General features: G+C 39.0%; 1 protein-coding gene across 4 annotated transcripts in view; it reads left to right on the top strand.

Moving 5' to 3' along the window:
• The window catches only part of MINK1 (misshapen like kinase 1), a 675,211-nt gene that overhangs the window by 274,071 nt on the left and 381,221 nt on the right, over positions 1 to 19,919 (top strand). For all 4 annotated transcript variants that reach the window (XM_053718325.1, XM_053718327.1, XM_053718326.1 and 1 more), the window contains exons 6-9: positions 1,414 to 1,504; positions 2,341 to 2,471; positions 2,703 to 2,757; positions 18,588 to 18,666. In XM_053718325.1, the coding sequence (XP_053574300.1) occupies positions 1,414 to 1,504; positions 2,341 to 2,471; positions 2,703 to 2,757; positions 18,588 to 18,666 (356 nt within the window). The remainder of the gene's footprint in view (positions 1 to 1,413; positions 1,505 to 2,340; positions 2,472 to 2,702; positions 2,758 to 18,587; positions 18,667 to 19,919) is intronic.

The raw sequence follows: 19,919 nt of genomic DNA, 5'->3' as shown, positions 1-19,919 counted from the left end.
ATACTCCAGTCACCACTTCACCCTTGGCTTTTCCTTTCTCGTTGGTCCTTGGTCGAATGACTGGGAGTGACGTAGAGGGGAGGAGCTATATGCAGCTCTGCTGGGTGAATCCTCTTGCACTTCCTGTTGGGGAGGAGTAATATCCCAGAAGTAATGATGACCCGTGGACTGATCACACTACAGAAGAAAGGAATTTATCAGGTAAGCATAAATTATGTTTTTTTATGTTTCAGTGTCAAATCATTTTAAATATGTTGCAATACAGGCAAAACCTATGCATTATATTAATTAACTGACCATGCCATTGAGGACAAACTATGTCGTGACTGAGTTTTATACTAGAGTTTTTCTATGTCGGTGCTGAGACTGCCCTGAAAGTGGTGAGAATATTCTGTTCTAGAACACAACATTAAAGTGCCCATCTCCTGGATTACAAACAAGTATTTTTCCAAAGCAAATTGTTTCAGAGCGACTTACCTTTTTGTTTTTACATGCCGAGTCTAAGAAGGAATGGCTAATTGGAAATCAGTGGCAGTATGGAAATATGTATGGTCCTAAAAAACACACTTTTTTTTTCTATTTCTTTGATATGCTGTCATTTTTATGACGATAACCCCTGAAGTGCCTCTAGGTATCTGCCACTGATCCAATCAGCAACACAGTAGAACAGGGTTGCAAAATGACATACTCAAACGTATTTGACTGTTATGGCCCTTTAAGCGCTTAAAAAAAAAAAAAAAATTATAACTATTTTCAATAAAGCATTGAAAATAGTCCTTTTTTTTTTTTTAAAGTGAGCTTTTGCGCAAATCACTGTGTAGCATGTAACAGGTAAAAAACATTGCAGACATTTGTTAAAGCTTAAGATCACTCAAATTAAAACCTTTTTCATTTCACCTTATTACATGTATTGAGGAAGTATCAAAGAAAGATGCACAAACGTTTGCATAAAATATGGTTAAATTCCGTTAGAACATCAGATGTAATTCAAATTATTGGATAATTCACCAAACTAGAATAAGACAAAAGCAGCCTATAATTTGTTCCCAATAGATTTTCAAAAGGTCAATTATCCCAAAGTTCATACAATGAATCTAGAAATCTATTGATGGCTTTGAAGAAATTGATTTGTAGGTAAGAATAAATTTGATTTTCTAGGGGCAGTAAAGGCTTTTTGTTCCACTCTCGATAGCTGTTTTGAAAGAATATTGAGCAACTCTCGAACGTTCTTTTTTTTTTTTCTATCTCCTTTGCCTTATCATAAAAACTGAACTATGAGTAGGTGGAAGTTAAACGCACATTTTTTTCATCAAGGCAAATATATTTTAATGATTGCTGAATATTATGGGAAAGATCTCAATATTTTTTTTGCTTATACATACAAAGCTATACATATTTTTATTGCTGTTATAGGGGCTGTCCCACCTCCATGCTCACAAAGTGATTCACAGAGATATCAAAGGTCAAAACGTTTTACTTACTGAGAACGCAGAGGTCAAGCTTGGTGAGTTGGTGTACAATGTATTAAACATGATAAAACTGTTCAAATTGATCACATTACTTTGTGTATGTTTTTTTTTATTGATTTTTTTTTTTATTTATTATCTTAGCATATGCTCTTGAATAAGTCCCAAACGCTTTATAGCATGGCTGTCTAAAGTGTCTCATGCCATATGTGTCCCTTAATGGGTTTTTTTGTGGCCCTCAGCAACACTGAGCCAAAAATAGACGTTGGTAATGTTTTTGCAATGACGCACTTTCAGTTAATTTAAGTATTTGTGTCAAATTTGAGTAGTATACAAGATTAATAAAATTCATTAAAATACATTATTTCATTAACTGATTTCCTATTTAATTTATAACTAAAATGGGATTTTAATCGCATTTTATTTAGCGTAAGGAGGGTAATGTTGCCCCCTGCCCAATCCTGTTGTTACAGATCGGCCATCCATATAAAAACATGTTGGACACCCCTGCTCTAGAAAGTCTTCCTTGATTTCTGGAAACAAATTCTAATCTGTGTTTTCTTTAAACAGACAAAAAAAGAATAAACTCAGTGTTTACAGTGATTTTAATACTAGTTTTAAATGTCCATGACCCCTTGTCTTTCCTTATAAATGTAACAACATTACCTGTATCAATAGACCCCACTTTATTTGATGTATTGGATCTGCTGTTATTTCAGCACTCTTGATGGGATGGCAGTCTATAGGTACCGCCCAGAAATGCACCAGTCAGACTTTTTCAAATGAATAGATTGTCTCATCTGTTTTACTATTAATAAATTTAATAAACAACATAATTGTGTTTTATTAATAACCTATTTCTATGCCCTTTCAGTGGATTTTGGTGTGAGTGCCCAGCTAGATCGCACAGTTGGTAGGAGGAATACTTTTATTGGTACTCCCTACTGGATGGCTCCAGAAGTAATTGCTTGTGATGAAAACCCAGATGCCACGTATGATTACAGAGTAAGATCAAATACCAATATTTGAAAAAAGTTTTAGGGTAAATGTTTGCTGTGTACCAGAACAGGCTATTTCCAATGTGACTTTCATATGCTTTGAGTATACTGACTTATGGTTGTGCTTCTTTTTTCTCTCACTACTTTAGAATTGATTTTACCACTATTCCCCTCTTATATTTATTCTTGGACTCTTGATTAGCTTACATCTCTATTATTGTCCTTTGTTTTTTTTTAGAGTGACATCTGGTCTCTTGGAATCACTGCAATAGAAATGGCAGAGGGAGCACCACGTAAGTAGCTTTTTTTCTATAAATGACACGTTTACAGAGGCACACATGTTAATTATCATAGTGTGCGATTGATATATATACATATATACACACACACACATCTGTGTGTATATATATATATATGTTTATATATATATATATATATAAATATGTGTGTGTATAATTATATATATATATATGTGTGTGTATTAGTTTCTTGTTGGATAATTGTCGCTTATTATTTATAAGCGACAAGAGATTCTACAATTATTCATAAGCGACAAAAGATCCTAATAATTAACCCAATTATTCATAAGCGACAAGAGATCCTAATAATTAACCACTAACCCACATATGACTTAATGTCCTCAATCTCAGGGATAATGTACAAATTTTGTCCCTTTGTTTTTGAAAGATAATCGATGTGGCCGTAGTCTAATATAATAATTTTATTACATATATAGTTGGACACAAGAGGATATGTTTTATCATAGAGTGATTTAATGCTGGGATTAATCATGCACTAACACATACTTTTGTATTGGTATGATAAATCTGAGTGCAGAACACTTTATGCCCGCAAACTACAGAACTAACTCACTTGATGACGCAAAATCGTCAGCATTTATCTGCTTTCAATTCTCCATATAAGCATTATATAATTACTAATCATTTTGGAAAGATGACATGTTGGAAGGAATAAGTAAATGCTGCTTATGGTTATTTGTATCTGAGGCTTTAGCAGTATTTTATGCACAATTCACTAAGTTCGATATCGCACCAATGACAAGATGCAAGGCATTGCTCCAGTCAGGAGACTTTCTTATGGACGTGGAGTGTGCATAATAAACTGAACACCAATGACGAGGTGTGCGGCATAGCTCCAATCGGATGGATCTTTTCTTATGGGCGTGAATTAAGCCCGTAATCGATTGGAGGATCTGAAGGTGGAGTCTGGGATATGCCTCGGATTGGCTGCTAACCGACGTTATGGAGATATATTAAGCTCCGAACATCGGAGCCTCGGCTTATTCATTTAGGCATTGAATGTGAAACATTGAGAGAGGCTTTCTAATAGCCGAAACGCGTTTGTACAGCACGTTCTTTACAGGCTTATCCTATCACTCCAGTCACCTGATGCCGACGATTCCAGTTATCGGCCAGGAAACAGAGGAGTGTTAGGAGAGCCCTTTTTGCTTTTAATATTGTTAAATAGGTGGTTGTGGGTAGTGTAACTTACCTATCAGGGATGTTTATCCTGATTTTAACTTTTGATTAATAAAGTATGAATGGTTTTACTTTAAATCCTTAATTAGAGTGAGAGTGAGTGCTATAGTAACCCCTTACTTTCCTGTCCTGTGTTTCATAATATTTTGAGGGGCAGCACCGGAATAATTAATTCCTATCTCGCCTATATTCACAGTGTATTGCCAGTTTGTTTTTTTCTTTGGATAATTTGATGGTAAGGAGCTTTTGATTATCAGTGAGGAAATAAAGTGGGTTTTAAACATCTAGGTTGTAATTTACTTTAAAAAAAAAAAAAAAAAAGTCCAGGGATGGATAAGGGATACAAAGGATATGGTGTCCGTTTCATCATTGTTAAATTCAATCTTAAGGTAGGAAACTAGGTATTGTATGCAATCTACTTTATATTGCACTAAACATGGTATTTGATAAGGGGCTTTTAAGAATCTGTCTTTTACTAATTCTACATACTGTGATATCAATATATGTGATTTTTTAGATAATGAGTTAAGATTACATATTTCTTTCATAAAGATGGTGAAAGTCCATTAGACATCACATGTCTATACACTCTTGTCCACTAGGAAGTGGCAAAAACACCCCATCATACTAGAGCGTTAATCAAAAGTTTGCCTCCAAGGTGGACTGAGGTGTATTCTGAAGTGCTGATCTACATGTAGGAGTTCTCTAACTGATCTAAGACCCATTTTCCTCCTCAGAGTGCCTTGTGCATAGAGAGGAAGACAGAAGTTCAGTCAGGCAGTGAGAATCATCTTCCAGTGTGGAGATGCCACAGGCCTCCCAGGTGAAATCTGAACTTATCCACCAATCCCCTGGTATACAGTGTGCTGATACTTGTTAGAGATCCTTGGCACTGTGCTTGCACTGCCTCTGTGGACCTTTCTACTGGATGCAATCTTCTATAGCCGTTGTAAGCAAAGTAAAGGAAGGTGCTGGCAGATAAGTACATTACACTCTCCATGACCCACTGGCATTAACCCGTAAACATGCTTCACATACCCTGAGGATATGTACACACACTACATATCATACTTATGCAATTTGAGCACTTTTATTTTTACACATATTTTAGCCTCCTGCTCTTTTAAGAATAGTGTGACTGGCTTTGTTTTTTTTGGAAAGTGCTAAAGATTTTAACACAGCCCTCTCAGCTCACCCAGGCTATAATGTTGCTTTACCACTGGAAAATGTCCTGTTATCATACAGTGCATCTTTCAGGTGTCAGAAGTTGTTCCAATGACCTTGGAGGTGGCAAGACTGCTCTATTATGTATCATAACTTCCCAAAAGTAATATTTAACTATTTACTGGGCTGTATTAGGTGTTAATTGCATTATTTCTGTACATCATACAACTTTTTTGTCCAGTTTGGTTAAACTTACACCTGTTATAGGAGGGTAGTTTGTACTTGCTGAGTTTTTCTCCATTTATCAGTGCTTCTTACACTGCTTTGAGGCTCACTAACTTTTTTGAAGTTAACGATCTTCCATTCTTTACTCAATTCTTGCCACCTTAACTGTAAAATGTAGCAAATAAGCAAAGATTATGGCTATGGACCTGCAGCTGCTGTATTGGAGGGCAGATCTACTTATCATGTAAGTCCCTCATTTTCTCTGTAGTACACCGGAGAGGGCGCAGAAAAGAAAATCTGAGCACCCAGATTCTATTTGCTGTCGTTAGGATGTGGTACACACAGTAATTTCCTTACAGAGAAAATGAGGGACTTATGACTTAATGCGGATAAAGTCTTTGCTCTATTCCACATCCTAGACAGGGTTTATTGTGCTGCTTGTTACTTAAAATGCTACAGTAACAGGTACCCTCTATAGTATAAACCCTGGCAAGAACAGTTCTGCTGAACTGTCCCTGAAAGTCAAAGCATTTATCAGATGAGGCATGACAGCAGTCAACTCTGATATGATAGACACATTCATGTTGCAGAAAGTGATCCTTCACGTTGCTTGTGTTGCTCTAAAGAGGGGGTGCATTGGACTCAGATGATTCCTCTTCTGAGGGCAGGTTTTCTGAGACTCAGGATACTCCACGTGAGGCTGTGGGGTGAAATGTGTCCTTCAACTTCATTCTAGAGCATAGTCATGCCTTATTGCAGGAACTGTTAAAGACTTTGGAGGTGGAGGATTCTCCCATAAATAATAAGCAAGCTAAGAAGATTAATATGTTCTTGTACCCGATTTAGTTGCTGAACTGGTAACTAAGGAATTAAATAATCCAGGTTTTCTTTCTGTTTAGTCCACCAAGTTCAAGGACATATTCTCACTACTGCCTTCCAAGTTGGAGGTTTGGAAAACAGATCCTAATGTGGATAGGGCCTTTTTCTTTCCTAAGATTATAGTGAGACAACGGCATAATCAATTACTAGTGGGAATATCACTCCTGGCCAGCAGAAGGAGGCAAAGAGCACCACAGCAAAGCTGCTATACATGTTTCTTCCTTTACCCATAACCCCCAGTCATTCTCTTTGTCTGCGGTGCAAGGAGGAGTTGAAGTCTTTTTGGCGTCTGAAAAGAAGTTTACTTTAATCAAGATTTTATTATTTTAAAGCAGAGTAGGTTTGCTCTGCTCTTTCCTTGCGTTTAGCCGTACCCCACATCAGTCTCTTCAGTAGGGCAGTGGTGGCTTTTAAGCAGTTGGGAACTTGTGGGGTGAAATGCTTACTGTGCCTCTCAACAGATTACTGTCCTATTCAGAAAGCCTGAGTAAGTTTACTCTAATCTTTCTTTCTTCACAGTTCCATGTGAGGAATGGCATCCTCTCACACCGGGTGAGCTGTCTTTTCTGCCGGACAGCCTTATATACAGAAAAATAGAGCAAATAAGTCTCTAAAGGAGGTGCGCAAATATTAGGTAGGCAGAAGTCCTGGAGATCCAGAAAATCCTCTAGCAGCGAATCACTCTTGCAGTCGGGCAGCACTCTTGAGAGTTAGAGCAGTAGGATAGACCTGTACAAACGGATAACAGAGGCGCCTTATAGGACAATTACGTCTAGTCAGGTGAATAGCACAGTTAACACAGCAGCCCAGCAACGGGGGTACTCACAAGTGTAGCGGCATAAACGTATGCCTCACAGCGCAGGACAGGACCATTAGTCGCCCGACAGACAAACACTGGAACCTGCACGTGGAATCCGGAGGCCAATCGACAGTAGCTTACAGGGCAAAATCACGACGAGAGCTGTCTGCAGAATAGCCAGTCATCGGCTTCGGCAATGTGATTGACAGGTCAGCGGACTAACCCAAACAGAGTCAGACGTAGATCAGGTAATGGTAAAACTCAGAAGTTTATTGTAATTAAAAAAGTTAAAATGATTACAGCAACGCGTTTCTCGACCTACAGGTCGTTTCATCAGGCTGATACTGAACATTTTCACACCTGCTCTACTTAACAAAACATTGAGCCTATCACTTGCCGACTCTGTGCACACACCCCTCATTCCTCTATTGATGCGGAGAGGACGTAAGTGTCTCAAAGGCCAATCAATAGCATCCAAAAAAGATGGGCGTGTGGGCAGGGTGGGCTGCACCCGGACCAATTACTATAGTAATAAAATCTATTAAAACAAAATATATAACAACTGGACAAATGTACCCAGTATGTAAATATATAAGGCATTAGTAAAATATGACACCACAACAAAGTAAATATGTCTACAATCAACACTAGGTATATATATATATACACACATATGAACTATATAAAAAATCAGAGCGAAACATATATGCCAAATTAATATGCATGTCAAAAATAAAAACAGCTAAAACTCATACACTAGATGAGTGCCATAGTCCATGATCCGCTAAGTGTAAAAAGCATCATTAGTAATGACAGTGTGTCAAACCATCGCCTTATATCGCAGATGGATCATTGGACCATGAAAAACATCTAGATCACATCAGAGCAATTAAAAAGTTAAAATTCACCATAAATCAGATAATGTCACTAATAGTATTTTTCATATGGTAGGATGAATATAAATACAAATACATGCTGTGTATAATGCCCCTTCCAATATGACACATGTTCTTCTGAGATAAAAATAAAAATAGATAACCAACTCTAAATACCTAGTATTGCAGTTAGTTATAAATATGAATTGATATCATAACTCTGCGCTATCGTCACTAAGTTTTTTTTTTCTTTGAGCTACAAAGTACACTGGCACTTTAAGCAGCTTCTTGCTGCAGAATAAGGGATGTTTAGACTTTATTTTGATCCTTTTAAGGATCTATTATGGCAGATTAGCAGTCACTAAGAGTGTTTAGGGGATCTGGGCATTTCACGGTTAATTGCCCGGCTCATTAGTGGCTCAGTCTGTTTCTCTTGGTTTCGTTTCAATTGTTACTGGTACAGGACACTCTTACCGACCATGCGGTTGTTTTATCAGGCAACTTGTTTGCCGTTTTCTTTATTTGCATTATGGCCATCTGGACCGCCTCTGTACAAAAAGAGTATGTTCCCTTCTGAGGCGGCAGTCAGAAGTGCTCGCTTTCTGGCTCATCCTGTTTTAGGAATTTCTGGAGTGTTGACACCTACTGTTACCAGCTCCGGTATCGGATAGCTCCAACTTTAATTTTAGAGCTTCGGAGTAGTCCGGAACTGTAAGGACACATTGCCACCCAGTTTTCCGGTCTTCTGGGGCAGGTAGGCACCTCAGCAGTTTTGTTGAGGTGTAGAGTGTGCCTTTAAAGGGGGTATATATTTTTTGCATGATAAGAAAATAAATAAACCTTGTTTTGAAATAAATTGATTTAAGCCTTAAAGATATTATTTTTATTTTTTTTGGTAGTTGCATTATGGAACAAGAGGCTTTGCTAGCTGTTACATGCAAACTTTGCTTTTCCACCCAAGTAGTACCCCTTCTACCTTTTTGTTCTTCATGTTTTGAAAGAACTTTATTTTATAAGGATAGACTTTTTTTTTATTCTGAGCCACCAATACTCTAAGGCTGTTGGTGTTCAGGTTTTCCTGTATCAGAATTACCGCAGCTTTCTCCTTAAGCGTCCCAATTACGATCGTCGGCACATGCAGTACTCTGAGGTTTCTCTCACGCTCCTGTAGGAGTTTCTTTGCAAGACATTGCCGCCCAGGTATCCTCTGCGGTTTCTGAGGCGTTGTCTGCTTTTCCCATGTTTCAGGGAAAACGCAAGAGGAAATTTTAAAGATTCAGTTAAGGTTTCTGATCCAGTTGTGGCTATCCAGGCTGCTCCTTCTTAGAGGTCTGAGGAGGAAGGCACATCTGTAGTATCTGAGGGTGAAATCTCTGACTCAGACAGTATAATTCCTTCTCCTGATGCTGAAGTTGTATCCTTCAGGTTTAAGCTGGAACACCTCCATATGTTGCTAAAGGAGGTTTTGGCTACCTTGGATGGCTCCAATATGAAATTGTGGTTAATCCTAAGAAATCTAGTAAGTTAAATAAATACTTTGATGTTCCCTCCGAGGTGGAGGTATTCCCTGTACCAGACCATGCTACAGAGATTATTGCTCAGGAGTGGTAGAGGCCCTGAATTTCCTTTTCTCCATCTCCAATTTTCAAGAAAATGTTTACAATAGCTGTCTCCATTAAGGAGTCGTGTCAGACAGTTCCTAAAGTGGAGGGAGCGATCTCCACTTTGGCAAAGAGAACCACTATTCCCATAGAGGATAGCTGTTCTTTTAAGGATCCAATGGACAAGAAGCTGGAGGCCTTGCTAAAAAAGATGTATATTCATTAGGGTCTCCAATGGCAACCCGCAGTGTGTATTGCCACTGTCACCAGTGCGGCTGCCTACTGGTTTGATGCGTTGTCTGATTCTATTCAGGCAGTCACCAGTTAGAGGAGATCCAGGACAGGATTAAGGCTCTTAAATTAGCCAATTCCTTTTTCACGGATGCCACCTTAAGTCATTAAGTTGGGAGCAAAAATATCTGGTTTTGCTGTACCACAGAGCTTTATGGTTGAAATCCTGGTCTGCTGATGTTTCATCTAAATCCAAGCTTTTGGCGATTCCTTACAAGGGTAAGACCTTGTATTGACCGCGCCTGATTAAAATCTTTCAGTTATATCAGATGGAAAAGGATCTGTTTTGCCACAAGATAAAAAGAATAGACAGAAAGAATGTCAGAGTAATTTTCGTTATTTTCGTAACTTCAGAGGTAAGCCTTCCCCTCCCTCTTCCAAGCAGGAACAGTCCAAGCCTTCTTGGAAACCCAATGACTCTTGGAACAAGGGGAAGGAAGCGATCAATAAAACCAGCAGCTGATTCCAAGTCAGCATGAAGGGGGGCAGACTTGCTCAATTCGCTCAAGCTTGGATACGGGATGTCACAGATCCATGGGCAGTGGACATCGTATCCTGGGGTTACAATCTAGAATTCAGGGGCAGATTCCTCCTCTGAAGATTATCTGTAGACCAGATTTAAAAAGAGGCATTCTTAAAGTGTGTTGAGGATCTTTCCGACCTGGGAGTGATAGTTCCGATTCAGGAACAGGGTCTGGGGTTCTTTTCCAATCTATTTCATTCTTCCCTTGGTCCAAGAGGGTCAGTTCATGACGACCATTGACCTAAAGGATGCCCACCTTCATGTTCCCATTCACAGGGATCAGTAGTGTTTTTAGGGATCATAATAGATACCCTATCGATGAGGTTTTTTCTGACAGAGGTCCGAAAGTCCAAGATTATTTTTTACTCTTATCTTGCCCTTCAGTCCTCGCTTCGGCCGTCAGTGGCTCAATGTATGGAGGTAATTGGTCTGATGGTAGCTTCCATGTACATCATTCCATTTGCTCGGTTCCATCTCTGAGCTCTGCAATTATGCATGCTAGGGCAATGGAACAGGGATTATGTGGATCTGTAGAGTATAATGTTAATTGATAAGTACCACAAAGAGTATTTAATCAAGCTAACATCCGTGGCGCTATAAACAGCTAAACTATAAACTTTATGGCCATGTAAATAATATGTCCGGATAGATAATATATCTGAATAAATTTATAAAAGAGACAGATTGTTTAAAAAGCAGGGGTTTAGATAAAAATAGATTGTATATACACTCTTCAAATAATGTCAGTTCATAAAAGGATATATCATTTAATAAGTCTTAAAAATATCAATTTATACAGTCAAAAAGTCGCATTTTAAAAAACCAATTTGTATAGTCAAAAAGTCACAATACTAAATTCATACAATCTATTGTTGCAGTACACAATCAGTTATACAAAACAATTCATAAAAAATTCATAAAGAATTAAAAAACAGTAGATGCTTCATGAAACAAAGTTAATAAGCCTAACAGTAGACCAACTAAAAATCTAAAACATAAGGAGGTCTATATTAGACACTCTACACAAACTCAGTGTAGTAAACTGGATATTCAGTATTGTATTGAACTCATCAATCAGTCTTTTCAATAAGACGCAATAGACAAAAATAGTCTTTTTAGGCGCTAATGTTATTCCAGCATTGGCAGGTAATTCCTATGTAGGAGAAAGAATAAACAAGACAAGAAAAGACTTGTCAAAAGCAAGAAGTATGGTTCAATAGGGGTGTTTAACGTCTTACTTACACCGGGTGGTGTCAGACGATTCACAGAGCGTGGTCCAAGCTTTCCCCTCTTGAATCCTTGCAGCAAGACCTCAGTTCCTTAAGCACTAACAGCTGTGCAATAGCGGTCGAGAACGCCGACGGTTACGGCAATACCGCTGTGGCGTTTCAGTTAGTAGCAGCGTGTGGAATAGATTTCAATAAATTTCAATAAATACATTTCAATAAAATGTGGCTAAAACACTCCAGCAGTGTTTTAGCCACATTTTATTAAAATCTATTCCAGACGCTGCTACTAACTGAAATGCCACGGCGGTATTGCCATAACCGTCGGCGTTCTCAACCTCTATTGCACAGCTGTTAGTGCTAAAGGAACTGATGTCCTGCTGCAAGGATTCAAGAGGGGAACGCTTGGACCATGCTCTGTGAATCGTCTGACACCACCCGGTGTAAGTAAGACGTTAAACACCCCTATTGAAACATACTTCTTGCTTTTGACAAGTCTTTTCTTGTCTTGTTTATTCTTTCTCCTACATAGGAATTACCTGACAATGCTGGAATAACATTGGCGCCTAAAAAGACTCTGGGAAATTGTCTATTGTGTCTTATTGCAAAGACTGATTGATGAGTTCAATACAATACTGAATATCCAGTTTACTACACTGAGTTCGTGTAGAGTGTCTAATATAGACCTCCTTATGTTTTAGATTTTTAGTTTGTCTAGTGTTAGGCTTATTAACTTTGTTTCATGAAGCATCTACTGTTTTTTAATTTTTTATGAATTGTTTTGTATAACTGATTGTGTACTGCAACTACAATAACAGATTGTATGAATTTAGTATTGTGACTTTTTGACTATACGAATTGATTTTTCAAAATGTGACTTTTTGACTGTATAAATTGATATTTTTAAGACTTATTAAATGTTATATCCTTTTATGAACTGACAGTGTTTGAAGAGTGTATATACAATCTATTTTTATCTAAACCCCTGCTTTTTAAACAATCTGTCTCTTTTCTAAATTTATTTAGATATATTATTTATCTGGACATATTATTTACATGGCCATATAGTTTAGCTGTTTATAGCGCCACAAATGTTAGTTTCATTAAATACCCTTTGTGGTACTGATTAATCAACATTATACTCTATATGTTACTTTAAGGTGGCTTGGAGAAAATCACCTGTATCCGTTGGCCTTATTACTATAACTTTGCAAGCGCAGATCTTACTATTGTATAGTCCATTATGTGGATCTGTCCCAACAAATAGATCTATATCAGGCGACAAGAAAATCTCCTCCGTGGTGGCTGTCTCAGGAACATCTCTGTCAGGGTATCTGGACTTGGGAAGAGTCAGCTCTTGCCATAAATATCCTAGAGCTGAGAGCATTCTTCAATGCTCTTCTGGCTTGGCCTCAGTTGTCTTTAGCCCAGCTTATCAGGTTCCAGTCGGAAAACATAACCTCAGTGGCTTACATCAACCATCAGGGAACAGTCAAAAGTCCAGCACCCTTAAATGCCCAATGCTCGCTGCCAGGGTTCCTGCAAACCCCCAAATAGATACAAGGATAGCAGCAGCATAAATTGTATTCACATGATTAAGGGGTAACACCCCGAAACATTGTGGACTTTTTTCTTGTGCCATAATAAATTGGTTATAATTTATGCTGATGCTATCCTTGTGTGTATCAACCATCAGGGAGAAACTCTGAGTTTCTTGGCCATGAAAGTGGTGGCTCAAATTATTCAGTTGGCGGAGACCCACATCTGTTGTCTATCCGCAATCCACATGCCAGGAGTGGACAATTGGGAAGCGGATTTTCTGAGCAGACAAACTGCCTTTTCAACAAGCAAACTCTCATACTGAGATCTTGTTGCCTTCGCTCCTACGGTTGGAAGGTGAATCTGCGAAAGAGTTTTGAGTCCAGCCACAAGAGTAGTGTTTCTCTTGTAAGATGTATCGTGTCCACGGATTCATCCATACTTGTGGGATATTCTCCTTCCTAACAGGAAGTGGCAAAGAGAGCACCCACAGCAGAGCTGTCTATATAGCTCCTCCCTTAGCTCCACCCCCAGTCATTCTCTTAGCCTGCTTAACTGCTAGGAAGGGTAAAGTGAGTGTGGTGACAAAAATGTTAGTTTTTATTTTCTCAAGCAAAGGTTTGTTATTTTAAATGGTACCGGTTTGTACTATTTACTCTCTGGCAGAAAAGGGATGAAGATTTCTGCAAGGAGGATGATGATCTTAGCACTTTGTAACTAAAATCCACTGCTGTTTTCACAAGGGCTTAAGAGTACAGGAAAACTTCAGTTGGGGGAACGGTTTGCATGCTAAACTGCATTGAGGTATGTTCAGTCTATTTTTTTCTAGACAGACTGTGATAATTCTAGAAAAGGCTGGCAATATCCCCATGAGGGAAGGGTAAGCTGTATTCAGACACTTAGTAGGAATCCCAGCTTGCATAAAGGGCTCATTGGTTACTGGTGACACTGTTAGGAAAAAACGTTTTTTCATTGCAAACATAACGTTTTTTGAGGGACTTTAAGGGGTCATTGTGGCTTATTTAAGGGTTATTAACCCACATGGATAGTTTAGAAACACTCTGGTGTGTTTCTTTTAGGCCCTATAACATCGAGTGAGGTGGGAGGGGCCTATTTTTGAGCCTCAGTTGTTCAGTTTCTTTTACTCAGAGACATCCAGCTGCTTCTCCAGAGGGTCCTGCTGTGTTTGAGGGCTTAAAAGAAGTTTTTTTTTCCCCACAAATCTTTCCTAAAGGGCAGGTAAAGCTGTGGCAAGGTGCTGAACGTTGGTTTACCGGTTTTTGACGTTTTGTCACACCGGTTTTTACATTAAGGGGTTAATCGTTTATTTGTCTAGCTGTGCAATCTTACTAAGGCTTTATGATGCTACTGTAAAAATTTCATAAAATTTACTGCTTTTTTACACTGTTTTGCAGAGTTTGTGCATCTTTTTTTCTCTTAAAGGCACAGTACAGTTTTCTGAGTTATCTGCTTTACAGTGTGACTCACCTTATCTTGTTTTCCACGCAGATAAGGTGGTTTTACGTACCAAACCTGGATTCCTTCCTAAGGTTGCTTCTAATAGAAATATCAATCAGGAAATTGTTGTTCCTTCGCTGTGTCCTAATCCTTTTTCAAAGAAGGAACGTCTCTTGCACAATCTTGATGTGGTTTGTGCTTTAAAGTTCATTGTTTGTTGTCTATTCTGGTAAGCGGAGAGGTCAAAAGGCTACGGCTACCTCTTTCTTTTTGGCTGAAAATAGTCATCCTTTTTGCTTATGAAACTGCTGGCCAGCAGCCTCCTGAAAGAATTACTGCTCATTCCACATGGGCTTTTAAAAATGAGGCTTCTGTTGAACAGATTTGTAAGGCGACGACTTGGTCTTCGCTTCATACTTTTTCCAAATTTTACAAATTCGATACTTTTGCTTCTTCGAAGGCTATTTTTGGGAGAAAGGTTCTACAAGCAGTGGTGCCTTCCGTTTAAGGTACCTGTCTTGTCCCTCCCTTCATCCGTGTCCTAAAGCTTTGGTATTGGTATCCCACAAGTATGGATGAATCTGTGTACTCGATACATCTTACAAGAGAAAACAGAATTTATGCTTACCTGATAAATTTCTTTCTCTTGTGATGTATCAAGTCCACGGCCCGCCCTGTCTGTTTAAGAAAGGTAGTATATTTTTATTGAAAAACTTCAGTCACCTCTGCACCCTATAGTTTCTCCTTTTTCTTCCTAGCCTTCGGTCGAATGACTGGGGGGGTGGAGCTAAGGGAGGAGCTGTATAGACAGCTCTGCTGTGGGTGATCTCTCTGCCACTTCCTGTTTGGAAGGAGAATATCCCACAAGTATGGATGAATCCGTGGACTCGATACATCACAAGAGAGAGAAATTTATCAGGTAAGCATAAATTCTGTTTTTTAGGGACCATAATAGACTCCCTATTAATGAAGATATTTCTGACTGAGGTCAGAAAAACAAACATCTTCAGCTCTTGTCTTGTCCTTCAGTCCTCTTCTCGGCCGTCAGTGGCTCTATGTATGGAGGTAATTGCTTTACAGATGATCAAGCGCCAAGGGGGGGGGGGGGGGGCGGATGGTACCTATAGTTTCAAACAAGTGGTACCTAGCATACCAAAATGAAAATAAAAGAGAAATAGAGGTGGGGTCGGAGCGCATAGCAAATGAAGGCTTATGTACTGATGAGCTGACAGGAGTCCTTTATATAGATAGATGTTTAATGCAATCTAACAGACTAAAAGTATGGATCCATACACAATAAAAGCAAATATAAAAACAAATAACATAAAATCACAGATGGATTTGTTTTTGTTATAACTTAGTGTAGAAGAGGAGTTCAGCCACACCAGATTCAATCAGTATATTAAGTCAGGATATCCAAGTCCATATAAGATATCAAGGCTAGCGGTTGAAATTATCCGCTACCTCTGGTACCATATTGTGGAATCCATCTGTGATTTTATGTTATTTGTTTTTATATTTGCTTTTATTGTGTATGGATCCATACATTTAGTCTGTTAGATTGCATTAAACATCTTTTTTATCTATATTAAGGACTCCTGTCAGCTCATCAGTACCTTAGCCTTCGTATGGAGGTAATTAGTCTGATGGTAGCTTCCATGGACATCATTCCGTTTGCTCGGTTCCATCTCAGACCTGTATAGTTATGCATGTTAAGGCAATGGAACAGGGACTATGCGGATCTGTCTCCGCAAATAGTTCTGGATCAGGCAACAAGGGAATCTCTTCTGTGGTGGTTGTCTCAGGAACACCTCTCCCATGGAACTTGCTTTCGCAGTCCTTCCTGGGTGATCGTGACCACGGATGCCAGCCTTTTAGGTTGGGGAGCAATTTGGGGTTCATTGAAGATTCAGGGTCTTTGGACTCGGAAACATTCTAGAACTGAGAGCGATTTTCAATGCTCTACTGGCCTGTCCTCAGTTAGCCTTAGCCCGGTTTATCAGGTTCCAGTCCGACAACATAACATCAGTGGCATACATCAACCACTAAGGGGAACTCTGAGTTCCTTGGCCATGACAGAGGTGCCCCTGATAATCCAGTGGGTGGAGTCTCACAACTGTTGTCTTTCTGCGATCCACATCCCAGGAGTGGACAATTTGGCGGATTTTTTGACCCGACAGACCTTTTATCCGGGGGAGTGGGAACTCCATCCGTAAGTATTTTCCAGTTTAATCCTCAATTGGGGGCAGCCAGAACTGGATCTCATGGCTTCTCGGCAGAATGCCAAGCTTCTGAGGTACGACTTGAGGTCAAGGGATCCACAGGCTTTCTTGATAGATGCTCTAGCGGTCTCTTGGAATTTCAGTCTAGCTTACATATTTCCTCCGTTTGCTCTCCTGCCAAGAGTCATTGCTCGGATCAAGTAGGAGAGGGTGTTGGTGATTCTCATAGCGCCGGCATGGCCTCGCAGGATCTAGTATGCAGATCTAGTGGAAATGTCATCTCTACCTCCGTGGAGACTCCCTCTGAGGAAGGACTTTCTACTTCAGGGTCCTTTTCTCTGAAACTGACTGCTTGGAGCTTTTATCTAAGCTTTTATCTTGGAGATTTTATCTAAGCGTGAGACCATGATTCAGGCTTGTAAGCCTGTGACAAGAAAGATTTACTATAAGATATGGCGTAAATATCTGTATTGGTGTGAATTCATAGGCTACTCTTGGAGTAGAGTCAGGATTGCTAGGATTTTCTCTTTTCTCCAGGAGGGTCTGGAGAAGGGTTTGTCAGCTAGTACTCTGAAAGGTCAAATTTCTGCTTTGTCTTTTTTATTGCATAAGCGTTTGGCGGATGTGCCAGACGTGCAATATTTTTGTCAGGCCTTTGTTTAAGCCTGTTACTCCTCCCTGGAGTCTTACCTTGTTCTTAGAGTTTTACAGCGGGCTCCATTCGAACCTATGCATTCCTTAGATATTAAGATGTTATCTTGGAAGGTTTTGTTTCTTGTTGCTATTTCTTCTGCTCTGAGAATTTCGGAACTCTCGGCTTTGCAGTTTGATTCTCCTTATCTTATTTTTCATTCTGATAAGGTGGTTCTATGTACTAAATTAGGTTTCCTACCTAAGGTTGTTTCTAACAAGAATATTAATGAGGAGATTGTGGTTCCTTCTTTGTGTCCTAATCCTCCTCCTCCTAAGGAGCGTTTGTTGCACAACCTAGATGTTAAGCGTGCTTTGAAGTTTTATCTTCAGACGACTAAGGACTTTGTCAGTCTTTTGCTTTGTTTGTTTTTTGGGGAAGTGCAAGGGTCAGAAAGCTACGGCTACTTCTCTTTCACTTTGGCTAAGGAATATTATTTGTTTGGCCTATGAGACTGCTGGACAGCAAACTCCTGAAAGAATCACTGCTCATCCCACGTGGGCTGTTTCTTCTTCCTTGGCATTTAAAAATGAAGCTTCTGTATAACAGATTTGCAAGGCTGCAACTTGGTCCTCTTTGCATACTTTTTCAAAGTTTTATAAATTTGATACTTTTGCCTCGGCTGAGGCTTCTTTTGGGAGAAGGGTTCTTCAGGCAGTGGTGCCTTCTGTTTAGGTCTACCTGTCTTGTCCCTCCCTTATCATATGTGTCCTCTAGCTTGGGTATTGATTCCCACTAGTAATTGATGATTCCGTGGACTATGTATTTCTTTCCGGATATGGTGAGTCCACGGCCTACCCTTTATTTAAGACAGTTATTTTTTCTAAAACCTCAGGCACCTCTACACTTTTGTGTTATCATCTTTTTCCATTCTTCATTCGGCCGAATGACTGGGGATTATGGGTAAGGGAAGTGACATATATAGCAGCTTGGCTGTTGTGCGCTTTGCCTCCTTCTGCTGGCCAGGAGTGATATTCCCACTAGTAATTGATGATTCCGTGGACTCACCATATCCCGAAGTAAATTTATCAGGTAAGCATAAATTATGTTTTTGTTTTTTCTTTATATAATGTAATTCAAACTGTATTTTCCTATTCACTATTCATTTTTCTTTTCTATCTTTAAATGCAGCCCTATGTGATATGCATCCTATGAGAGCTCTTTTCCTCATCCCCAGGAATCCTCCCCCAAAACTTAAATCCAAGAAATGGTAAGTGTATCTTATTTCTCCCTTTCCTTGCTCACAAAATACCTCACATACACCTAGATTTAGAGTTCTGCGTTAGCCTTAAAAAGCAACGTTAAGGGGTCCTAACGCTGCTTTTTAACGCCCGCTGGTATTTAGAGTCAGACAGAAAAGGGTCTACCGCTCATTTTTTTTCCGCGGCTCGAGGCTACCGCAAATTCCCTTACGTCAATTGCGTATCCTATCTTTTCTATGGGATTTGCCTAATGCTGGTATTACGAGTCTTGGAAGAAGTGAGCGGTACAGCCTCTAACGCCAAGACTCCAACCGCAAAAAAAGTCAGTAGTTAAGAGTTTTATGGGCTAACGCCGGAACATGAAGCTCTTAACTACAGTGCTATAAAGTACACTAACACCCATAAACTACCTATGAACCCCTAAACCGAGGCCCCCCCACATCGCAAACACTATAATAAAAGAGCTGATTACTTTGTAATTTAGTATAAGGTAGGGCATTTTATTATTTTGGGGGGCTTTTTTATTTTATTAGGGGGTTTAGATTAGGTGTAATTAGATTAAAATTCTTGTAAGATTTTTTTTATTTTTTGTAATTTAGTGTTTGGTTTTTTTTGTATTATAGTTTAGTTTATTGAATTGTATTTTAGTTTATATAATTGTAGGTAATTTATTTAATTAATTTATTGATAGTGTAGTGTTAGGTGTATTTGTAACTTAGGTTAGGATTTATTTTACAGGTAATTTTGTACTTATTTTAACTAGGTAGCTATTAAATAGTTATTATATATTTAATAGCTATTGTACCTAGTTAAAATAAATACAAAGTTGCCTGTAAAATAAATATAAATCCTAAAATAGCTACAATGTAACTATTAGTTATATTGTAGCTATATTAGGGTTTATTTTATAGGTAAGTATTTAGTTTTAAATAGGATTAATTTATTTAATGATAGTAATTTTAGTTCGTTTTATTTAAATTATATTTAACTTAGGGGGGTGTTAGGGTTAGACTTAGGTTTAGGGGTTAATAACTTTATTATAGTAGCGGCGACGTTGGGGGCGGGAGATTAGGGGTTAATAATTGTAGGTAGGTGTTGGCGATGTTGGGGAGGGCAGATTAGGGGTTAATACAATTTATTATAGTGTTTGCGAGGCGGGAGTGTGGCGGTTTAGGGGTTAATACATTTATTATAGTGGCAGCGATGTCCGGTCAGCAGAGTAGGGGTTAATAAGTGTAGGGAGGTGGCGGCGACTTTGGGG

This window comes from Bombina bombina, chromosome 6 (genome assembly GCF_027579735.1).
Source record: "Bombina bombina isolate aBomBom1 chromosome 6, aBomBom1.pri, whole genome shotgun sequence".
NCBI lineage: Eukaryota > Metazoa > Chordata > Amphibia > Anura > Bombinatoridae > Bombina > Bombina bombina.
This window is presented reverse-complemented; position numbering and strand designations above follow the sequence as displayed.